The sequence below is a fragment of the Carya illinoinensis genome, chromosome 12, assembly GCF_018687715.1.
Source record: "Carya illinoinensis cultivar Pawnee chromosome 12, C.illinoinensisPawnee_v1, whole genome shotgun sequence".
Taxonomy (NCBI): Eukaryota; Viridiplantae; Streptophyta; class Magnoliopsida; order Fagales; family Juglandaceae; genus Carya; species Carya illinoinensis.
In genome coordinates, this window is record NC_056763.1 from 24,173,910 (window position 1) to 24,198,492 (window position 24,583).

Sequence of the window (24,583 nt, forward strand, 5' to 3'; positions counted from 1 at the left end):
CGTACACGATGGCATAGGCTCATATATTTCAAGTTCATCCCAAAAACTTTTAAGTTTATTGTAATATTGACTTACCGAATCAGTATCTTGTGTGAGTGAGGAAATGGATTTGGTGAGTTGAAAGATTCTGGGAGCGTTTTGAATGGAGAATCGTTCCCGAAGGTCATTCCATACACTGGTGGCAGTTTCTGCATGTGCGATGCTTGAGCGATGTTCAAATCCAACTGAGTGTTGTATCCATGCAATCACCATATCATTACAACGTTCCCAAGGGGCATAAAGGGGATCTGCAGAGTTGGAAGGTTTTTGAATGTTGCCATCAATAAATCCAAGCTTATTTTTGATATTAAGTGCCCTGCGCATGGTTCTTGCCCAAGTTACATAATTTTCAGTAGTGAGCATATCTGGAACCAAGGGAGAAGAAGCTCCTTCTCCAGGCTGTATGTAATAGGGACTGGCGGGATGGTGGGGATTGGTCATAGGATTGGTAGTCATATCGGAAGCGAGGTTTTCTGTGTTTGAAGGTGTTTCGGTCATAGTTCTGGTACCATATTAATGGTTGCGCAGATGAAAGAAGAAAAAGAAAACAGAGGAATCGATTGGAGGAAGAAGAGAATAATGAAATGCTAAAAGTGTGAATAACTGAATTGTATTCCGTAGTGATTATCTGTGTACAAACGTGTACTGCTATTTATAGCTTACAAACCAAAATACTAAAAAATGAATAAAAGAATGAATTTACAGCTCATGTTATCGTAACAGAAAAATATTCTTCATCTTGCCATTCTGTTTTTATCGGGAGGAACCGTAGGCATTTCCTTCAGTCCAATTCCATCTTGTGATTTCATCAGGACCAGCTATCTTATTATTCCAATATATACTTGATGTTTTTTCCTCCCAAATATCTAGACATGAGATAGACCGTTGTGGAATGTTACTCTAACTAAGGAGCTGTCCAATTGATCGATCACATGGCATTAATTTGGGACCATTTCAAGAAATTATCTACCGACCTAATAAATTCAGTGATCTATGAATTAAGACACATACATTTGTTGCTGAATATATTGGCCAATAATGCATGATGTTCTAGTACTACCTTCAATAAGATATCTAGCTCAGGAGCTGGTTGTCCCAAGGAAAGAGAAAAAGGATATTCATCATACCAAGGACCTCCCTTGCTAGTATAGTTAGCTTTAGATAAAGAATTGTTACATACACAAAAAGATTATATAAAAATTAATTTAAAAATTAATTTTTTATGGGATTCATTAGATCTAATTTACAATCTAACATATCACATCAAGTCATATCAGTTTGTAATTTATTTTTATATAAGACTTTTATAACTAAAATATTTTCCTATAATTTTATGGTATATAAATCTCGTACATTCCTATAGAACTGTATCAATCATTCTTCAAAAAATTAACCATATGTACACGAGGTAAGCCATGTACTATACTGTGAACTATAAAAAGTGGTAATTTTTATTTTATTTTTTCTTTTACCTTATTCAATTATTAAAACAGTAATTGCAGTAACCCGTGCATTGGAGTGTCCTTTAGATGTTCGTGTGGACTCTGGAGAACCATAAATTACATGATGAAGAGACCAACCTACCGGCCTTTAATTTTAAAGCGAATTAAATACTCACTGCTTCAGAATAGGAATTATGACTTTTCCACTGCATGCAGCCCTGATGATCTCTTAGGACTTAGGAGTTGATCCGGTCTCTACGACAACCAAAATATACCTTAATTTTCTCGCGGAAAAAAGTAAATAATTAAGAAAGTGCAAGAAAATAAATATTGATGGTCCAGCTTGAAGTACTAGATTATCATCAAAGGTTCGACGACGTACGATTAATGCTGAGTTTTGGAAATTAGGGTTTTCTTATGATCGCATTAATGAGCAGCTGTAACCAAACAACCCTAGCTAGCTAGCTAGGATGTGGGAATTATTAGGGTGCAATTAATAATAATTATTCGTGTAAATTATAAATCATCTAGAATAATGTGGAAAAGGAGCACAAAATTAATTACCTTATAAGTTTTCAACTCAAAGAATTAGCTATATATGGCTCGATCATGTGTCGCGTGTATGGAAGGGTTAGAAAGGAAAAATTTAGTTGTAAATATAAATGCGTATTAATGTGTGTACTAATATAATATAATTGATCAAAAAATAAATTTTATTAAAAGTAGTACTAATTTAAATTTATTTTGAATATGAAGGAATCGGTATTGTATGCAGATTAGTACGCAACTTTATTTGTAAATAGCAAAACTCGGTTAGAAAAGTGTAGTAAGATTCTTTATAATTATTTCATTTAAATATTATTCTTTATAGGAATTTATTTTAAATATTTTTATAATTGAAAGAGGGAGACTATTTTACAACATTTTTATATTGTTGGTGGTAGATATTAGTACTTTCTATCAAGGTGGTAGCTCAGTTAGTATGGACTGATATTTCATAATTTCGAGATCAGGAATTCAAGTCAAAACATAAGTTAAAATCACTATTTTACAACATGTTTATATTGTTGGTAGTTGATATTAGTACTTCCTATCAAGGTGTTAGCTCTGTTGGTACGGGTTAGTATTTCATGACTTCGAGATCAAGAGTTCGAGTCAAGATATAAGTTAAAATCACTTGTAGTAGTAAAGCCTAATTTTTGGGCCATGAGATAGGTTTTGGGCTAGCTGGATACTTTGGGACTGTTATGGTGATGGGCTTGTCCTTGGGGGCAGTAGTTATGGCTCAAACAAGATATTTCATAACATGAATGGACTTCTATGGTAACACCCAGGGAGGGTTGTTACGTTAGTCGCACACCTCTCATTTTTTTTTTTGCCACCTCCCATGTTTTTGAGAAAAAAAAAGTTGATACTAGTACTTTTTAAATATAATGTTACAAATTATACTACTATTTTACTTTCATCTTATTTTATAAATGAAGTTTTGTTACGTACAAGCAGATTTACATACCGATCTGCGTATCAATATTGTTAGCTTCATATTCAAAATTCACTAATCACATTTTATGGATGTGCGTATTGGTGCATAGAATCTCTTACAATCAGATTTTTTCTTATAAATGTGATACGTTCTATCACCTTTGAATTATCTTTTCTTTTTTTTTTAAAATGTAAAAGTTGATAAGTAATGCGGACCACTTCATTATAGTGAGATAAGAGTACGCAGGACGAGACTGTAAGTGAAACTCCATATTTAGTATTCTGAATTATTATGTTTTATCCAAAATTTCTTAAATAAATAAGTTATTTAGACAGAAAATTATAATGTATCATAATTCTTAAAAAGAAGCATATTTAAAAGGAGATAAATGCACAAGTTAATAAAATTGAGGGGTATTTTAAAAAAAAAAAACAAAACAAAGGGAAAAGGAGTAGTAAAAGAAATTATAAAGTCCCAATTACTAATTTACTTTTGTGTTTCTGATCTTTTCCTCCCTTTTTCACCCTGGCTAGTACCTCACCCCCACGTCCACAAAAAGAAAAACATACACGCTCACTCTCTCTCTCCCTTCCTCCGGTCCCTCAAGTGTCCTTTTCTTCCATATACTTCACACAAAGGAAACAGCCATTCACTTCATACTTTCTCATCTCTCTCTCTCTCTCTCTTCCTGCAACTACTCCCTCAAATCGATCAAACCCCGTCTGGAAAGAAAACCCGGAGACCTCACCTGAAAATCTAAAACTCAGCTCATCTCCCATATCACAAAAAGTAACCCACAAAGCTCATGATCTTTTTCTGATCCCTGATATCCATTCTGCTATCATCAACAACACAAAGAAAACAAGCTAAGAAGAATCATTAGAAGACGAGTACAAGAAAGAAAAGGAGGAGGAGTACTTTAGGCCGGGGCTTGTTTGGTCGTTGTAGAAGATGGAGCTATTCCCAGCACAACCAGATTTGTCCCTTCAAATCAGCCCTCCAAATAGCAAACCCATAAGAAGTACTTGGAGAAGTACTACTACAGAAGAAGAGGTGGATTTGGGTTTCTGGAAGAGAGCTTTGGACTCCAGAAACTCCATGTCCTCAATGGCCAAACCCGACACCTCTTTCGACCTCTCGTTGTCGAATCCAAGGGCTTCCGAGTCCCTCACCAACCATAATCATAATCACCAACTTGGAAATGGCAATCCTTTCCAGACCCTCCAGAGAATTAACCACTACCCTCAAGTACTCCAACACCAGCCAATGTTTCAGCAACCACCGCAAGGACTGAGCCAAGAGCTTGGTTTTCTGAGACCCATAAGAGGAATTCCAGTATACCAAAACCTTCCTAATTTCCCATATGCTCAACAGCCCCTAGATGCTTCTCAACCTTCTTCCATAGCAAATACTTGCACAAGCTCAAGTCCTTTTCAATCTCAAGGGTTAATGCGATCAAGATTTCTGCCACGGTTTCCAGCTAAACGAAGCATGAGAGCACCTCGGATGCGATGGACTACTACGCTTCATGCTCGCTTTGTTCATGCTGTTGAGCTATTGGGTGGCCATGAAAGTATGCTTCATTTTGCTCTTTGTATCTTTTCTTTCATTGTCTCCTTCTTGCTTTTGCTTTCTTTTTGGCACTTCCTTGTCGTCTTACACCATTACTTCTTTCTTTAGCATTATTCGTGAACCAGAAAATTAAAATGAGAAAGAAACTTGACTGATTAACTTTTATATATTTTGTTGACTTATTAACTTTTATTTTGTTCTTTTCTTAATTTATATTTTCTCGTTGGGGTTTAGGGGCGACACCGAAGTCAGTTCTTGAGCTAATGGATGTGAAAGATCTCACTTTGGCACATGTTAAATCACATTTGCAGGTAAAAAAGACCTCTCATTCCCTAAAAATATCAATGGATTCCCCTCTTTGTGCTAGTCTCCTGCGTGCAAATCAGGGAAACTTTGAATTATATGCTGAAACTTTTTGTTTTATATCTTCCCCTCTTTAATTTTTTTAGGATTACACACTTTCTTTCTTTCTTTCTTTTATTTTTTCTCGAGCTCTTTAAGGTTTTTGGTATTTGAATATGGCAGTTCTAACAGTACAGCTTGAGTGATGAACTTTGCATTTGTACAGCTTACATTACAGGAAGTTGTAAATTGCACATATATATATGTATTTCAAATTCCAATGATTTCCATGCAGAGGGTCTCTCATATCCTTAGCACTCCCTTTTCTACTAGATCTGATGCTCCTGCAAGCTAATTAACAGCTTTATGCTTGGAAGTATGAACCTCCAAAACTAAAAGAGAAAAAAAATAATACTAACAGAGGAGAGGAGAGAGAGGGCCGGAGTCCCAGGGTAAAAAGGTAAAAAAAAAAAAATCGAAGAAGGTAGAAGAGAGAGAGAGAGAGAGAGAGAATATTATAGATTTCAGTAATCAAGTGAGACAAAGCCAAAAGAATTCAAATGAGTCATACCCAAACCGAGACAAGCTCACACTCAAATCTCAATTCCATTATTTGTTAAAGAAATAACATTTTACCTTACAGGACAGAGAAATAAAGAAAGAGAGAGAAGAAACAAGTACAGAACAGCATCATTTCTCAATGATGTCTTCCTCAGATGTGTTTTCTAACCACACCTTTTTTAACCATGGTAAACACGTACAGCTATACATGCAGATCAATATTCATATAATTTTACATAGCCATGAATGCTTTTGCCTCTTCAGAATGTACTGGCACCTGGATTATGTCTAGAGTACAGTAAACCTGACTCCTTTTATTTTCCAGCTCTAGCTTCTGCTTTCATGTTTTAATAAAAATGGATGTTTCTCTCCAGTAATGTACATTATTTATGAGCTTTTTATATTTTCATGTAGTAGTGTACCATATTACCATATATATTCACCAAGTGCAATGTACTATGTTGTTTATGAACCTGACTTTGTATATATATTTCCTTTTCTACTTTCTGATTCTGTGATTTAGTGGAAGTATATGTTTTCCCTAGAGTTAATATTTTTATGGAACAGCTATGTTGTTTCTTAGCATATTCTTTTTATCTCGAATCTACGTTGTCGTCTCCGGAGCACACTTATTGATTAATTCGTATGAGTTTTACGACAGATGTATCGAACCGTGAAGACCACCGATAGAGCAGCAGCTTCTTCAGGTGAAGGCCTATCTTCTTCTTATATTTATTATTTAATACTCCAGTTTATATCTGGATCCTTTTTGGCCTTTTTATTTTTTTTCTCAAATTCTGGTTGTTTTTGCTGTTTACTGATCAAAGGGCAATCAGATGTATTTGAAAATGGGTCATCTGGAGATACTTCTGAAGACTTGATGTTTGACATTCACAACCCCAGAAGGCCTGAACTATCCGTTCAGCAGGGAAGACCTTTAACAACTCAAGATCACAAAGATTATCATGGTCTCTGGAGCAATTCTTCAAGGTACCTGCTTGCATATTATTCTGTAACTCTACCTTTCATTTTATCAAATTTCTTAATCATTGTATCATATGCTCCATTTCTTGGATGTGGAATAATCTTGGTGTGTCAATGGTACATGGTTGCTGCAAAATCAGAATGAAAGAAAATTTGGTATATAGCCCATATATGCTTGTAGAAATATGAACGTACGTTAACGATATCCGGAGACTGGAAGTCCAAGATGGGCTCATCATAATCCCTCCTAGCTAGCTAGTTGTTAAAAGGGAAGAAAAAAGAAAACCAATGTTCTGGCTACCTTGTTTTGAGACCATGAACTTCCATTCGACAAAATTCCCATAAAAATGAAGATATCTCTTTCCCTTGGATTTTGTGGGGCTCAGATTCAGGGCTGTTAAATGGGGGCCTACAATTGGAAAACTTGTTTTCAAAGCTAAGCCCTTTGATGGACCCATTAATGGAAAACTTGGTGCCAAGCTTTAATATATATGCTCTTTACTTCCTTGTATAGTCTGTTAAAGGGTATTTGGGCAAGCAAATGGGTTGGATGCACCTTTATTTCAATCAGCACAACATCATGTTGAGTGCATGAGAGGCTGTAAACAAGACAGTAAAAGATAGCTTTCTTTTCTCAGTTTGATTTTTTATTCTGCATGGCTTCCACTGATAGGAAATATTCTCTCAATATGTTGGTTTGTAGCAGGGAAGCTCGGTTGCATGGCAAACCAAAGTATTCTGGTGGAAACATAGCATCTCTTGATCAGGTACCATTTTCAAATATTTATTCCTAAAATCCCCTTTACTTTGAAAATTTTACAACCTATGCACATGCCCGGCTATGGGAATGATAGAATAAAAGAAAGGTAAAAGGAAAGAATGTTTTCATCTTTCTTCATCCGGCTCATGCATATTAGAAAGAGCGAAGAAAGGGGGAAAAGATAAAGCATTTTCAAAGCTACTTTAATTATCATCAGACCTTTCATAAATTCAAGGGACATAGTTTATCAGTCTACGAATAAAAGGTCCTTTTTACTTTAAAATCCCCCCACTCCGATCCCTCGCGTTCCTTAAAAAGAAAAAATTGCCATAGATCGAAGAAAAGAGATATAAATCCCCACCAGCTTTTATATTCAACTTCAGCCTATATATAAGGCGCCCAAAAGCAAAACCATTTCTGATTTCACTCGGCCTCAAGCGGAGTGTCGAACCTCATATAATATGCATGGCGTTGATCCTTATAATAATAGCTCTGCATGCAGGCCGGTCAGGCAAATGCATAATATTTTGTAGATGATAGGTCAATGGGTTTATTTTATTTGTTTCTGGGTAAGTACGTACGTACCATAAACTTTACGTATGATTTTGTAGAGAGATTAGGGAATAATAATTTGGAAGATGCATATATATTACATGCACATGCTTACTGCGACAAAATTTCTAATTAATTTACTCTAACGTCCTTGCTTCGTTCTTGATCATATGTATTCTTTTATTCCCGACGGCCGAAGTCACATGTCCTTTGATTATTCCCTGGCCTCTTCATTTCACACACTTGTTAATTACTAGATGCTGCTTCTCTTTGTATTTCATCGCATTCCTTTTTCCTTTTTTCATTCCCCGCCCTTATTCTTTTTGTATTTTTTAATGGCGGGGGGGCTTCAGAAGGACATGGATGATCCAAAATGCTTAAGCTATGAAAGGATGTCAGATGTGAACTCATCAGCAAACCATACAGGGACAAGCCCCAAGAAGCCTAATTTGGAGTTCACTTTGGGAAGGCCACTAAGAAATCTCTTCTGAGTATTCTTCTTTCTGAAATCACTGAAAGAGTGAAGGGTCGGGTACCGGCCGAGAAACTGAGAGGAAAAGAAATGAAAAAGAAAACAAAAGGAAAAAAGAAAGTAAAAGGAGAGCTAAAGAAGACAAGGAGACAAGAAAGAAAGCACCAAAAGGAGAAAGGGGGATGGATGAAAAAGAAAAGAAGAAGAAGAAGAAAAAAGCATGCCCTTCCTAGCTATGAGACTTTGATCAGATCTAAAAATCAACATATTATATTGCTACTTAAAATATGAGATCTAATTGATTTTGTATGTTTTTGCACTCAGGGAAATCAGAGAAAGAAGTTCAGAGGGACACCTTTAACTATCTTAAAGTGTGAAAGTGCTCCTTGGTAATTGTAATGTAGCACTTTAATTATATTTTGTAAAATACTGGAAGTATTCTTACCCAAAGGGGTTGGTGCTGATATATCTCTATTAATTCCTAGCTAGCTAGGCATTTTGGCATACTTTAATTACACTTCATCCAAATGGAAAGATCAAAAGTTCGAGAATATCAAATTAGAAAAGATTATTGGGAATAAAGACACGAAGAATATTGGGGGAAAAACAAAGCATTTCGATGCATATAATTTATAGTACTCCCAAAAATTTTCGGTTCCATATATAAATATATATGTTCATTAAGGGTTTATAATTTTAATCAATTTCTTTTTGTTATAAAAAATCAAAGTATCTTGCGTGGTCTCCAAATCGTTCAACTTAATGTAAGCAATTCGAGCTTGAACAAAGCTGGTTCAAATATAGATGGTATTCTTATCAGACATGCCAAATTAAAGCCTTTTCATTTGAATTTGCATTTTGTATGCACAGCATAGTTAGCTTTCCAAAAAAATGTCAAAAATTATTGTTTAAGAGCCATTGAACACCAAAGGACGACGCTTCTCTGAAAGAGGTAAAAAAAAAAAAAAGTAAGCAGCAGGCATTAATATTAATTCAAAAACTCTATATGCAATTACTTTTATGTACTATTTTGTTTACTTCACTAATATGATTGGTTGAGTTATTTTTTTCAATATAAAATAACTATTTTAACCCATTTCATCAAATGAATGTTCAAAAAATATGTAAAAATGAATATATGTAACAGAACTCATATTAATTTAGGCGAGAAATGTCTTATGTTTTGTTAGGATTTGTTAAATTAAGATTTCCATATTGTACGTAGTGTCCTGCATTATTGGAACCAATATATATAACCTGTGAATTAATTTAGTCAGTCTTATCAAAATATTTAATTTTAAGACAACGTCATATTTCTAATTTTGATAAGAGATTATTTATATATATATATATACTAGTAGTTGGGCAACGTCCAAGGTACGTTCGCCCAATGTATAAAAATATTATTTTTAAGAATTAATATTATTTTTATTAAGAAAATTTTTTTGATTAATAATATAATGCTTTTAGAAAAAAAAAATAATTTCTAACATCAAATAGTAAGATAAACTTAAATCAGTTTTAAAGCATTTAGAATTGAAAAAACGAACCTTGAATCAAAACTATGCAGCACAGGAGATAAATCGTTAACAGTAAAGCAACGTGTAGAGCACGTTTTCTTAGTTTAATAAAACGATTATTTTTTTTGTGATATAATTTTTATAAGATATTATTATTTGATTTTAATGTTTCATAATGAATTTAAATTGATAAATAAATAATATTTTATTGGATAATTGTATTTTTAAATGTAGTTGGTAAATAGATTTAAACTTAATTATTTTACATTTCTCTTTATTTATATAAGGAATGAATAGAAATTTTAAATCACTTATATAAATTATAATTTATATAAAATATCATATATATAATAGAATATAGAATATATATTTATATAATTTATATAGATATATCTTCTATATATAAAAAGTGTGTATGAAACGGAAAATCTTGTTTTAACGGTTTTTCTTGTTTTTCTGTTAAAGTTAACACCGTTTGTTTTAACGGTTTGGCACATAAAATGAAGACATAAATGTTGAGAGAGATAGCATTCAATGTTGTTATATGATTTATTAATCTCAATAATTATAATACTTAATAGTTTATATAATAATAAGTAATTAAAGATTAGTTATTATATTTTTCTCTTTCTCCTTGACATATACACGTGTATTAGGTGTATAAGACGTGAATCCCTAAGTATAATATACATATATGATACGTTTCATTAACTCAGATTATTGAGTATTCCAAATTTAAAAATCTCATATAATATATAATACAAGTGTGTTTAATCAAGTATTTTTTTTTCCCCATGGTAGTAGGACGTAGCTTCCGCTAAGTCATATTCCATACGTAGGCTTGCTATGATAGGCACGTGACAAAGGCCGTGATCCTTGAGCTAATAAAAAAAGAGTAAATTCGGCCAACAATTTCAAAATATATTTTATGATTTATATATATGCTATATATAGAAAATATTATACCACAAATTTTATAAAAAGATTATGTTTTAACTTTGTGTTGTCCCTGATCAACTCAACCAACAGCAAAATAAGAATTTTAATGTTGTCTCTATTGATTGTCTACAGGATGACATAAATTGATGAATTATAATACAAACATCAAACGACACATATTTTGAACTACCGTTTGTGTTAGACTTTTATTAAATTTTTCGCATACATCTTTGCTAAAATTATAGATGTTATAAATATGTATTGGATTATATGATATTTTGAACTAATTTTTTTATTTTCTCTAATATGCCTTAAATTATTAAGTGACATCAATAATTTTTATAAAATATATATTATTTTTTACAAATAATCATTTCATAAAATTAGACAAACGTGCTTTGCACGTTACTCCCACCTAGTATATATATATATATATATATCTATATAAATATCTAATATACCTCCTAAATAAATGATCATTAATACATGGGTTATAGGCTACATAAATTTTAATAACTATGAATTTATTCATAAGTGATTTGGGAGAGAGATTAAAAAAATAAGAACTTTTAAGAAGAGAGAGAGTCACTTTAATTTATTCATGTAACTAACGACGTTAGTTTTAACGGTAAAACAACAAAAACCGTTAAATCAACAAAATTCCGTTAGATAGCCACTTTATATATATAAAGATATTAGTTGAAGGTATATATATAAATCTTCTTAATTAGAAATCAGTGGTGTTTTTATTTAATTTTCATTTCTCTGCATGCCTTAAATGTCAAGATCACAAAACACACGATCATGTAAATGTCATCGAACTTGTAATTTTTAATATTAAATCATTATTTTGATCAATCATATTATTTATAATTAAGAAAAAATACACAAAAATAACTGTATATAATATAAATTCTTTTATTGGAACTGAGGAAAATAAAATTACGCCTTTTATCGATGAAAAAAATGGTGAAGAAAGCAAAATGAGGGCAGCTTGCAGCTCATGACAGTTTGTAATATGGTTGATGCCACCAATACCATGAAAATTAAGGAAATCAATTTCCCACCAAAAGACTACTAGGGCTTAATTAATCCTTAGAGTTAGGGTTAAGTACCTTAATCATGGCAAGTTCTCTAAATTAGATTGCGTACCAAAAAAAAAAAAGAACCGCATCGATCGTAGATTATTAGGACCGGAATTATTAATTAATTACGTAGGTATTTAATGTGACACGTGCATTTAATGCTCCCCTAGTATTTTGCTGAACTATTAATTATGTACGTATGTTTGGCTGACAATAATATTAATGAAACCCGACAATTTCAAGATTTCTTCGAGATATCTATATATTAAATTAGGTTCGAACTTCATACAAAATGAATGGAAGGGTTTGGTATAAAGAAATGAAGGACCAAACATCCCTCCAAGTTTTTGAAAAAAAAACTAATTTGTGGGTTCAAGTTTAACAAATCGTGAACCCTTTATTTCAGAATACATATTATAAGAGAATGGATATTTGAAGTTATAGAATGTGCAAATGCAATGCAATCTCTTTTTAAAAAATGAGTAAATATGAGACACACAGGATAAAAAATACTAATTTTTTAATAATAAATTTCACTATTTTTTAAAACGATTACGCGGCTAGTTTTTACGCACTAGTCGTACATAGCATTACTCATATTATAAACAAGTTATTACGAAAAAGAGAAAAAGCAAAAAAAAAAAAAAAAAAAAAAACAACAACAACAACAACTTTGGATATAAAGACGACCACTATATAATACCTTCGAAATATGTTGTTTGCTATTGGTTATGATTTTTCTTTTAAGCGGGGATAGATAAAGGAATGGTGCATGTTGGCAATGATCTGTCATGAATTTTATATGAAAGGTCAGGATTTGTTAACTTTAGGTTGAGGTCGCACTTCTCTAGTATGGTAGATACATATATATATACATATATATATATGCACATATATATATTATAGAAAAAGGGGGCGAGAATATTAATGTTATTATATATTAATGTACTATAATTAAGGTTCCTACCGTGTCTGTGTATAAATATGATCTACAGTATATATATATATATACACATATGATCACTAGTAAAATCGATCGATAATATTGTACCTTTGTGTGTGTATATATATATATATAAGATTAACATATATACGATTTTTCTGAATTAATTAGGACAATTAGCCAAATATTATTCCTCGTTAATTTATATATATGAACGTACAAGTCGATAAAATGATTCTCAATGTTTCCCAAAACAAATTAAATAAGTTTTTCCCGATATTCTAATGATCAATATTATTTGTCGGCATGCAATTAGCATATATATACAGAGCATAAAGCTGGAATTGTCCTGATTATATATATATATATATATATATATATATATATATATATATATATATATATATTTATATATATTTATATAATCTAGACTAATTCGGAATTCCTCCATGCTATATCCGATATATAAATGACCTCATCAGGCCGGAATTGTCGACGATCAGGATTACTCCAAAGAGACAGCTTCACCGCGTACGTACGTATACATGCATTATAACTTTAGACAAATTGAGTGACGTCGACCGTCCCAGCTTAAAGCCATGGCCGTGAAAAACACTGGCGTTTTGTGTCCACACGTTCTTCGCCACAAAACATAAGCCAGAATGAGTTTGAGTTGTACGTACAGCAATCACATTCAGTAGTTCTTCAAACACACACACACACATATATAATTGCAGGAAAGAAACCCAAGAGCACGTATGAGAAGTACATGAGGTACTGCATGTAATTATCAATTAATTAAGTACTTCAGCATGATGTGGGTTTTAATATTGGCTTTATTTTTTCAATTGTGTAAACTTTCTAGTCAAGAGAATATATGTAAGAGACGAAAGGAAAGGGACGTGTTAATAAATGCAGTCAAATATGGAGGCTGAATTTTGCCTTCCAATACTAGGCCGTTTTGTATTGAAGAGGAGCTATATATATATAGTCTTATAAACTCGACTAAATTTTTTGTACGTGGATCTAGAGTTAGATATATATATATATACAGAGAGAGAGAGAGAGAGAGAGAGAGAGAGAGAGAGAGAGAGAGAGAGAGAGAGAGAGGTGTGGGGAGAAAAAGGAAAAAGGAAAGATTGGTGGTGATAATGATGCATGAATATTCTGGGATAACCTCCATCCATATTCAGTAGTACTCATCTGATCAATCATCTACTATTCCTTATATATATATATAGCACATGATCAGGGTACGTAAGAGTACTGTAAGTATACTTTGGGTACTGAAACGTCTGAGGATCCTTTGATTGTTCAATATTGTATTCCTTATAATAGGGTTAATTGTGGCTATTGATCAATAATCCCTACGTACGATTTCTCCATAAAAGAAACTCTTAAGGCCAAAGAGTTTCTTTTAATTAGATATATTTTATAGGAATGATGAAAAATATTATTAGATATATTTTATTACTTAATTAATTATAAGATGAGTCCTTAATTAATTATACCCTGCCGGCCAAGTGGAGGAATATATAGGTGATGCATTCATTTCTTGGTGGACTTAATTTTCTTTAGAATTCCTCATGATTTTTGGCAGTTGGAATATTCGGGGGTATGATCGAATGTCGACCCTTCGAAGCAGAAGGAAGTTAAGCAATTGGATCCGTGAACACAAGCTCTCCTTTTGTGAGCTAATGCAGACAAAAACCAAGATTTTCAATAATTGGGACAAAATACTCAGGTATGAGCTGGGGATATATAGCAGATGATCAGCTAGCCCTATCATACGTGGGTGGATTAAGTTGATTAACTCCCTTTTCTTTTTGCCAAAACTGAAATTTACAAGGTGTATATATACTATATATATATATATATCCAAGGTTGAGATTTGTATCCACTCAATAGAAATTCCAGCTTATAATTAAATTGTTTCCAAACCTTTTTTAGGGCAACCGAAGTATAAAAAATCATTTAATCCAAAGAACGAGCATACCCTAGAAATTAGATGCCTACTAGGGTTTGCCTGGAAATTGCAATATTCAAGGATTCATGTGGTAAATGGTATGGGACTGGAAGATCATAATTGCCTGGTCATGGTTGTGACCACTTGACATATTTCATGGAAAACTTTTTAAAGAAGTTGTCGGTTCACCTTTTTCAAAGACATATGGCATGGGACAATTAATAATGCTGAAATCCATGCTAGCTCCCCCACTCGCATCTATGTCATGCGTACAGTATCATTTCATGTCCCTACCTTTAAATGCGCGTGAACTGTGAACATGATGTTTATATATATATAAAGGACACAAATCATGATAAGAGATAATGTAAGAAATTATAATTGGCAGGGATCATTTGGCTCTTGAAAATTAATTACAGGCCGATGATCTTGCTTCTGCATGCATGCAGTAGCTTTTTAAGCAATTATTGCTGCATGATTAGTGTCCCTAGCTAGCTAGCTCGCTCGTCGATCTTAGTTTTCTTGTAATCTTTCTTTCTTGGAAAGATAAAACAAATAGATAAATGAATAGTAAAATTTCAAAGAGTACTGAGAATAGATCAGAGATCACATTATACTACTGCATATATATATATATATATGAGCAAGTATGACTCACCTCCACTTTGATTAATTCTTTTTTTTTTTTTTTAAAGAGCCATACGCTCTGCTTGACACGCTTATATATTTATATATGTGGTTGATGATCAGTAGAATTTCAAACGGAAAAAATCTTCGTAAAATTGTAGGATTTAAAAGGGGTTACGTACGTACTTTTACTCTAGACGTTACTGATCATCAACTTAGGTTTTTTTTTTTTTTAAAAAAAAAAAAATGTGAACGAAAGGGAGAACAAGCGTACTTAATTAATAGGTCTTTATGAATTGACCTAACGCACATGCAGTACCAAGCTGAATGCAGTACCCATTACAAGAAATCTAAGATTTTTTCAAGGAGCCCTTCATGGCAAAAGGCCGTATTTTCGTGGAAAAAGAACTGTGCACACCAATTTTGTTCGTGGGAGCCTCGTGGCATATACTTCGTGGAAAAAGGTATTTCTCTCCACGAGACCTCTAACTCGTGAGGACTACATGGAATTAACCACAACATATTCTATAGGCAAAAGTCATCCTTTTCGTGGCAAAAACCCTTTTAAATACTATAGAACTCGTGAAAGACAGACAATTCTCACCAGTACATTTCGTGGTATAATTAATAGCCACCAATTATTTTGTGGGTATTTAGCATATTTTGCCATGAACTCCTTCGTGGGTATAACTATTACCCACTAATTGTATTCTGGGTAATGAAATGTTTTGCCATGAACTTCTTCGTGGGTATAACTACTACCCACCAAATTTCTTGTGGGTAGTTAGGATCTTTTTCCATGAACTCCTTCGTGAGTATTACTATTACCCACCAAATTGAACCAAGGGTGATTAGCACGTTTTTCTATGAACCACTTCGTGAGTTATACTATTACCCACCAAATTTCTTGTGGGTAACTTGCATGTTTTTCCATGAAACACATCGTGGAGAATAACTACTACCCACCATGTGTCTTCTGGGTAATTAAATATTTTGCTATGATATTAGCTTCGTGGGTATAACTATTATCCACCAAATCTCTTGTGGGTAATTAGCATGTGGTAGCCATGAATGTAAGCTGATTTACCCATAAACGCTATTGTGGTAAAAGATTACTTTCCATGATAATGTCTTGTGAAAAATAATGTCATCATATTTACTTAAATGCTATTCCCCACCAAGACCATTCACTAAAAATGTAGAATTTCCCACCACCACAATCTTAGCAAATAATCTTTTCCCATGAAGTTTATTTTCGTTATATTGTTTTGGCAAATAATTATACCACGTTTTTGCCACAATTGCTTGCTCCTGGGGAAAAACAAATACACATTCATCAGAAAAGTTCCCTTCCATAAATGGTCGTAAATTGGGCTTTACCTAGTTGAGAGAGATGGCAAAAGTACTCAAAAACACAATCACAACCATATCACATAAATTCCCCTGTTCATATACATGTACATATATATAATTAATTCAAACATGTTTCAATGTTTAGATTGCATATACGAAATACATCAATGTTTACTGTGTGGGAAGGAAATGGGAGGATCAACATAATAGTTAGAACTATTGTATAGCCCATAAAACAACTATATACTTCTACATATAGTTGGGATGAACTTTGCTCCAGCCTAGAAATAGTGCATAGCTCCATTGCTTTCAAGGTTTCTATCATTCATTTTTTATCGTCCAAGGTGATGAGATTCCAGCTGTACCAATGTAGCTTCTGTATGGATAGATTTTCAACTTTTTGAGTGAATGAAAAACACCTGGACAATGGGAACAAAAAAAACAAATTCAGTTTATTAACAATTAAAGTTTGCATAACAGGACTGATCTTTCTCTTGACATGGCCAAAAAAAAAAAAAACAGAACATTACAACTTACAAACTAATAGTGATCTGAGTAAGATATCCTCACATACCATCTCCCTTAATATACTTGGGCATTTACAATATTAAAGTCACAGACAATATATGCTAAAATCTTCCACCAAGCTGGCAAATTTTCTGCAATATGCAGATTATCCAACATGTAATTATCTAAAAATATGGCCCTTCTTCAATACAAGATTTTCCTACCAGAAACCTAATATGCAAATCATTTCCAAGTCTGAAATTCACTGGGCACTCATTATTAATATCTAGTAATGTTCTTCCAATGCATACATATATATATATATATATATATATATATATATATATATATATATATATATATATATATATATATATATATATATATATGTTACCAATATATCTCAGTATGCTCAATATAGTTGGAGACAAAAACATCAAGGTTTCTGTATATAGGCCCCTTAACATCAGCAATTGATCATTCACAAAATTACATGTCTCCAAGATGCAAGTAATATTGATCAAACAATGGTTTTAGGGATAGCCAATTTCCAACACAAGCTTTATTTTGTGACCTCAATTTGTGTTCAACAAATCAGACCTTTCCCACAATGAAGTGAATGAGAGTTTGACTTATAGCGAGATAAAATCCTATGGGTCAGTAAGGATTGATCAAACAGCATTTATGAGTGCTAAACAATATCTATCAAAACCAAGTAGACTGAATATTACAAAAACTACATGTATGAACTACCTTGGTGATCACATGTTTAGCCAAAATCTGACCCTATGACCCATATACCATATGACAGTTATAAGATACCCAAAAATATTATATATGAAAACAGTAAACTGGGTCTAAACTAGACTATGAATATGCTTGACAGCTCCAATATATAATTTCCTGCAACCACTAGTTTAAAGATGAAACTGGCCAAATTAATCTTTGTTGTACAAGTATGTTATTTGCAAGGCCATATATAAGTTCACTGACATTATACTTTTTTTTCCTTCCTTCTTTTGATAGCCTATATATGTCTCTAAATTGTATATACGCTGCAAAGAGATCATTTTAAGATAATATGTAAGAGCTGCAACCATGCATACACATTTTTTTGACAAAAACTAATTCTTATCTTCCACCAAACAGTTTAACCACAGAGAATAATTTCCAGCTAGTTATGGTGTTAAATACAACAGTCAATATACCAAAATCCCATATATTTTAAACATACATGTTGTCTAGGAGCAAGTTCCATATGCTAACATAATGCACTATGAATTGATCGGATGTAAACAATAATAGATCACAGTAACATATACCATCACCAGATCTGAAGCTCCTATTCAGTTATATTTTCCTGACCATTTCCTGAATTGGATCTCAACATCTTGTAACTGTACTGGAACAACATCTACATACTCACAGAACCATTGTTGGTTGGAACCTTTACAAATATGCAGCTAATGCATGCAGCAATATCCCTGAATTAAAGTAGCAAAATATTTTAGTCAACTGTGCACACTCAGTTAAACTATATACAAGATACTATAAACCCAAAATTATCATTGTAGGCTTGAAGATACAGCCAGACAGGAGAATAAAGATTACCTGATTGTTATGACCACCACCAAACATTCCTTACAACCTACTTCCATTAAGATACCATGTTACAATAACCAACACAAAATCCCACTTATCCAACCACCTCCCACCCTTTCTATCAAAATACCCCCCATTTACCTGCCCACAATACACATCAATTTTCAGAAGGCATTTAACACTGCCATTTCCATAGGGGGAACAAAAAACACAAAAATTCCCAACACTTCAAAAAGCTAAACTATATGAGAGATGCCTAAGCATCTCCGAGAGTCTCTTGTTGAGACTCCAGATTTTTGACTCTAACTGTGAGCTTATCATGTTTATCTGTCTGTCATGCTCTGAAAATTATTTGCGTAGATCAGCCATTTCACCCAAAAGTGACTCTAGTTGAGTCTTGTAATGGTTTGCACAGGTCTTGTTCCTTTCATTCTCCTCCGCCAATCGTTTAAATGTCTTTTTCTTTTACATAAAAGGGGAGGGCTCAGGAATGACTGAGTGGCCCAGTCCAAGTGCATATCCAGATTTATAGCCTAAAACCTCTTTGAATACATCAGCAGTAGCATCATCATCCTGATCCTCTTTTGTCCCTTTCTCATTCAACCTCTCTAACATCAGATTCTGAAATTATAAAGATAAAAAATATATTATTTTCTGAAGGTCAGCCATGCATAAAGAAACTAAATCATTAGAATCTGGATAGGGTTCAGCTAACTCACATAGTTGAACTCACTTGCTGCATTGATGAATTTCCCTTTCTCTCTTGACCAATGTGTTTGTTTGTAAAATTCAATCATATTTGGTGCCTCCTCACCCTTCAATTACAAATTATGAGACATTTAAACCATTATCATTTCCTGGACAGCAAGTATTTAAAATTAAGGTAAAACACTGAATATGTTACCATCTCTTCCATAAGCCTGACAAATGATTTCCTCCCACCAGTGTGTCTAACTTTCTGTTTCTTTCTATTATTTGTGTTTCTACGAGACCGCTCCTGAAATATATTCCAAAGATTTATTGTCATGCACTTACACACCAATACTCAATGCCTCAACAAAACTAACCATATATATTGTAAGCATGTTATTAAAGGATAAAAAAATCTGCCTCAGTTTTATCTGAAAAGGTTATAACACAAAAAATACTTACCTTAAATGCCCCACTCGCCCATCGTTCACAGAGCCACTCCCAAACATGTGGCTCCACTGACTCTTTCCGACCAGCTAATGCTTCCTCATGTGCTGCAAATTTACGGTAGTGCTTGTGTAGTTCGTAATGGTATGCATTATACTTATCAGCTAATGCATTTACTACAGCTTCACGATGATTTTCCTTTGTCCAGTCCAACTCAAAATCACCCTGCAATGTATTGTATCATATCACATACAAGAAGTCACTCAAATATAGGCCATCAATATTCATAAATAAAAATTACTAGGCATATATATTAAACCCCTACTCTAACAAGAGTGATGAGCTCGTGCTTCTCCTTGTCGCCAACCGCAATCCAACTAGCATGGCGCATTTCAGCATGTACTCTTATAATCCAGCTCACTCGACTACTGAATATAGTAGCATTTTCGCATGAAGGACCCCTATAACCATCCTTTATATTTAAAGGGATCTTACCATACTTTCTCAACCTTTCAAATGCAGTACCCTTCGTAGGCCCTCGGCCTCGTTTTTTAATGGGGGAAACTGTATTATAAACATGTATAAACTTATTCAATACAGTGAAGCATGGCTAAGGATTATAAACATCAAAACTAGAACCCTATACATGTTTATAATACATCATAAACTTTACCGGGCATATCAGTGAGATTATCTCTCTCATTGATGTCATGTTGTACTTCGTGATTGGCTTCTTCTATGCCCATTTCTGGTACTACTTCAGCTAAGACATCAATTATGGGATCCTCCTCATCTCGTAGAACTGTAGTCGGAGGCACCAAGTCTGGAACTTCTTTAATAGGGCTTGAGTTGATTAGGGGACGTCGAGGTCGTCCCCTCCTAAATCTCTTACCTGATTTGTACATGACTGTATTTTCAAGTCAACCACAATACATCAATCAACATGGAATATGAACATTACCACATACCAGTAGTTATCAACACTATACATAATGTTTTAGCTTTTCATATTTACTATCTACTCCTAATTCCCCACCAACATCACTGTGTAAGTAAACATCATTGTGCGAATGTTTCTGAAAATATACACAATTCCTGAATTTGTGATAATACTGCTGAATGAAATACTTTTAAAGATAAACTAACATTTTCACAAAATTAAATATACCTTCTATTCACTAGTCACCAATTATTACCCACTGATCACATGCAAATCTGCATAAACACTCTTGCATCAAGTTATGTACCAACCCATAGAATACATTGTATAATCACATTATCATGTACAGTCTGGCCTCTTCATCATTTGTAATTGAATTTAAAGTTGCAGGTGTTATCACATTCTGGTCTCTGTTAAATTCAGAGACCAGAATGACATTTCAAGTATGTTAACAACATCCTTATCTTATCTCAAGCCATCTACTTTGACAAAAAAACAATGACTAAAAATGAGGTGTGTGCAACACACTATCCAGCAGGTAAGATGCTGCTCCCTGTGTTCACATTCACTTAGTTACATGCCTAGTGTATAATGTTTAGGGCATGTTAACAACATCACCTTTAAGCATATATTCAAGCCTCTATGAATTTTTATTTAACCTTTTATTGAAACACTAGTATCCATTTCATCATTCAATATCTTTCTTACATCAACCCATAGCTGAAAAACTCTTAATAGTTCAGTTACAACATTCAGAAATTTGCTAGATACAATGTGGGTTTGGATATTTTCCTGATTTGTTCCATTGTTATATCACACAGAAAAAATTGCATTTGTGTCTTTACAAAGAAAAGTAAAGAATGTTATTGTAGGGTTAGAAAAAACATACCTTTTGCTTAGCTTTTTGTTGGTTAGGTCTACAGCCAACTGGTTGAAAAAGTCTAGTGATATAAATACCACAGTGCGTATAAGGAATTTGGGGTTCAGCTTCAAAACCCACTTCTAGATCTTCTTTCCTTACTCCTTCAACCTGCTAGAACCCAGAGCATGAGGAATGGACTGGCCTTTGGAACCCACGAAGATTTTGATGTACAGCTTCTGTCACTTCTGAAGTTATAGACTGGCACCAAGTCACCACTTTCCAGGCTATAAAATCCCGCCTCTTCCAAATAATACTTTCCCGCGTATGCCGCAACATGTAAAAGAGCCAATTAAGTACAATCATTTGACGTCTTGGTAAGAGCTGGGCGAAAATACATGTAGTATTTTGAAAAGGTTATCACAAGAATTTCTTTATTTTGATATCTTTATTAATGAAGACAGCTGGCAGTTCTTTTGAGGCTGAACATTGTACACATGTTACGTATATGGGGTCTTCCAATATGCAATAAAATAAATGTACCACTCTTATTTTTGATATCTTGATTATTCCAAGACAGCTGGTAGCATTTTAGTACAAATTATATTGTACGTATTCAGCTGGAGGAAAATGGGTTCTCCAAGTTACAATAAAAGGAAATAAAAACTTTAAGTTGATATCTTGATTATTTCAAGATAGATGGCAGCATTTTAGTACACACGATCATTGTACGTACACATGTGGAGGAAAATGGGTTCTCCAATATGCAATAAAAGGCAATAAAAACGTTAATTTGAGATCTTGATGATTCCAAGACAGCTGGCAGCTGTTTTGTACACATGTTAAGTCTTTTGTACACATGTAAGTGATAGGGTAGAGTCCAATATGTAATTAAATAAACAATCTCTCTAATTTGATATCTTGATTAATGAAAGACAGCTGGCAGCTCTTTTGTACACATATTAAGTCTATGGCAGACTCTAATATGCAATAAAATAAAAATCTCTTTATTTCTATAACTTGATTAATGAAGATATATCTCATTGTTTTGTTCACATGTTAAGTATATGTGGTCCAATATGAAATAAAATAAAAATCCCTTTAATTTTATATCTTGAATAATGAAGACAAATGGCATTCCATTTTTATACATGTTGACTATATGGTAGAATCCGTTATGCAATAAAATAAAAATGGAATGTTATACACATGGGCAGTATATGGTAGACTCCACTATGCAATAAAATAAAAATCTCTACCTTCATTATATCTTGATTAATGAATATAGTTGGTATACCGCTTGTACATATATTAAGTATATGGTAGACTCCAAATACCAATCAAATATAAATTTGGACAAATTTTATATCTTGATTAAGGTACACATCCGACATTCTTCTATACACATGTTAGCTCTAAAGTAGATTGGTGAATATGAGTATATTAAAATAAAACATTAATATTGCGAAATACATGCACCTTCATATAAATTGGGGCCCGGCTGCCGGAAATGTATCTTTGTGTCCAACCTGTGGGGAAGTATTGGAAAAATGAATTAAATAAATCGTGCACTTTTTCTTAATGTAAATGTCCAGTATGTTTTGGACATTGGATTTTATTGCTGACGTGTTAAAATTTCTCATTCTCATATTTCTACCTATGCAACATATGAAATTCTTTAATTGGGAAGCTTGTTTACTCAAACCAGTACATGAACATTTTTCAAAGATTTACAGTTACAACAACACATCCATTTTGTAGACCTACCTGTGTAAATTATAAATGGTAGATCGTAAGTGATACTGAATATTGCAATGAAATTTTTTTATTAAATTCATCGTAATACAAGGTACATTACTCTGTGAAAAAATATGTCTAATTTTTCACAGAGTATATAAATACTCCTTCCATTTGGCCAAAAGATTACTGGGGAATTAAATTTGCACCTAAAACATATATGGACCATGGCAATTGAAAATGAGACATTAATGCTAGCGATGGACGTTTTGACTTTGAGAAATATATCTTGCCGATGCACTATCATCATGTGATTTGTTGTCAATGGTTACAACAACAATCCACAGTTTGAGTGCAAACTACAGCGATTACATAACATTGGTTTATGCCTTCCTTATCACATTTCTAGTTAATGACCTTTTATGCCTTCGTTATCACATTTCTAGTTAATGCCCTTTTACTCCATATTTGAGTGCAAAATATTATAAAATGTACCATTTGCTCAAACCCAATGGGCGCAAAAACAAAGACACCTTCCAAAACATTGTGTCTTTTCTAATATTAGCATATACATTTCCACTATTCTATATTACAATTCCGCATGTGACTTGGCTTTTTATGTATAAATAATTTCCACCATTATCTAACAACAAATTTGCCACGGACTTAAAAAAGCCAGCATCCAAGCAACAAACCTTTCATATATGTGAGAAAGGTCAAAGTACTTCATTGTCACTCTTTATTTTTCATTTTAAAGATCTAAATTGTTAGTATATAAGTGAGAAATCATTAGTAGTGTTGATTCTGGTTTATATATGGCAATTAGTATGGTATGTCCCATCTGTTCAAAGGTGACATACACATTGGTCACCTCTCTTTGCACCTAAGAAACTAGTAGATGTGTACTCACAATTGCCATATACCATAATCGAGATACCCCAAGTGTATAACTAGTGGTAAGTTTAGATCCTCCATGGGCATTTTAAATTCTTCCTCAAACCCATCTTCTTATACATGATTTCATCCAATCATTGTTTAATCTGGAGACCTACCTGTCCAGACATGTACAATTTGAAAAAACTGTGGTAAGGTCAGTTTGAAATTGACACCGTGCATTTGCAATGGCCAATATTTGTAATTAACACTAAGCAAGCGTCCTCC

At 33.3% G+C, this 24,583-nt stretch overlaps 2 protein-coding genes across 3 annotated transcripts; one reads left to right on the plus strand and one right to left on the minus strand.

Annotated features, from left to right (window-relative positions):
- The first annotated feature begins 3,552 nt into the window (after positions 1 to 3,552).
- On the plus strand, positions 3,553 to 8,711 carry LOC122290221 (probable transcription factor KAN2). 2 transcript variants are annotated; one of them, XM_043097810.1, is made up of 6 exons: positions 3,553 to 4,537; positions 4,771 to 4,847; positions 6,101 to 6,146; positions 6,267 to 6,429; positions 7,130 to 7,190; positions 8,089 to 8,711. In XM_043097810.1, exons 1-6 carry the CDS (start codon positions 3,916 to 3,918, stop codon positions 8,224 to 8,226), a joined length of 1,107 nt encoding a protein of 368 aa, XP_042953744.1. In that variant the 5' UTR covers positions 3,553 to 3,915; the 3' UTR covers positions 8,227 to 8,711. The 2 variants fall into 2 exon arrangements, with proteins under 2 accessions (XP_042953744.1, XP_042953743.1); XM_043097809.1 differs by having other exon boundaries at positions 3,556 to 4,537; positions 7,127 to 7,190.
- Positions 8,712 to 16,721: 8,010 nt separating this feature from the next.
- LOC122290231 lies at positions 16,722 to 23,202 on the minus strand. The gene is made up of 9 exons (XM_043097825.1): positions 21,716 to 23,202; positions 20,560 to 20,793; positions 20,212 to 20,450; positions 19,902 to 20,111; positions 19,654 to 19,746; positions 19,469 to 19,564; positions 18,759 to 19,370; positions 18,470 to 18,631; positions 16,722 to 17,059 (listed from the first exon to the last, which is right to left on the minus strand). Exons 2-7 carry the CDS (start codon positions 20,789 to 20,791, stop codon positions 19,215 to 19,217), a joined length of 1,026 nt encoding a protein of 341 aa, XP_042953759.1. The 5' UTR covers positions 20,792 to 20,793; positions 21,716 to 23,202; the 3' UTR covers positions 16,722 to 17,059; positions 18,470 to 18,631; positions 18,759 to 19,214.
- Between the last annotated feature and the right edge of the window lie 1,381 nt (positions 23,203 to 24,583).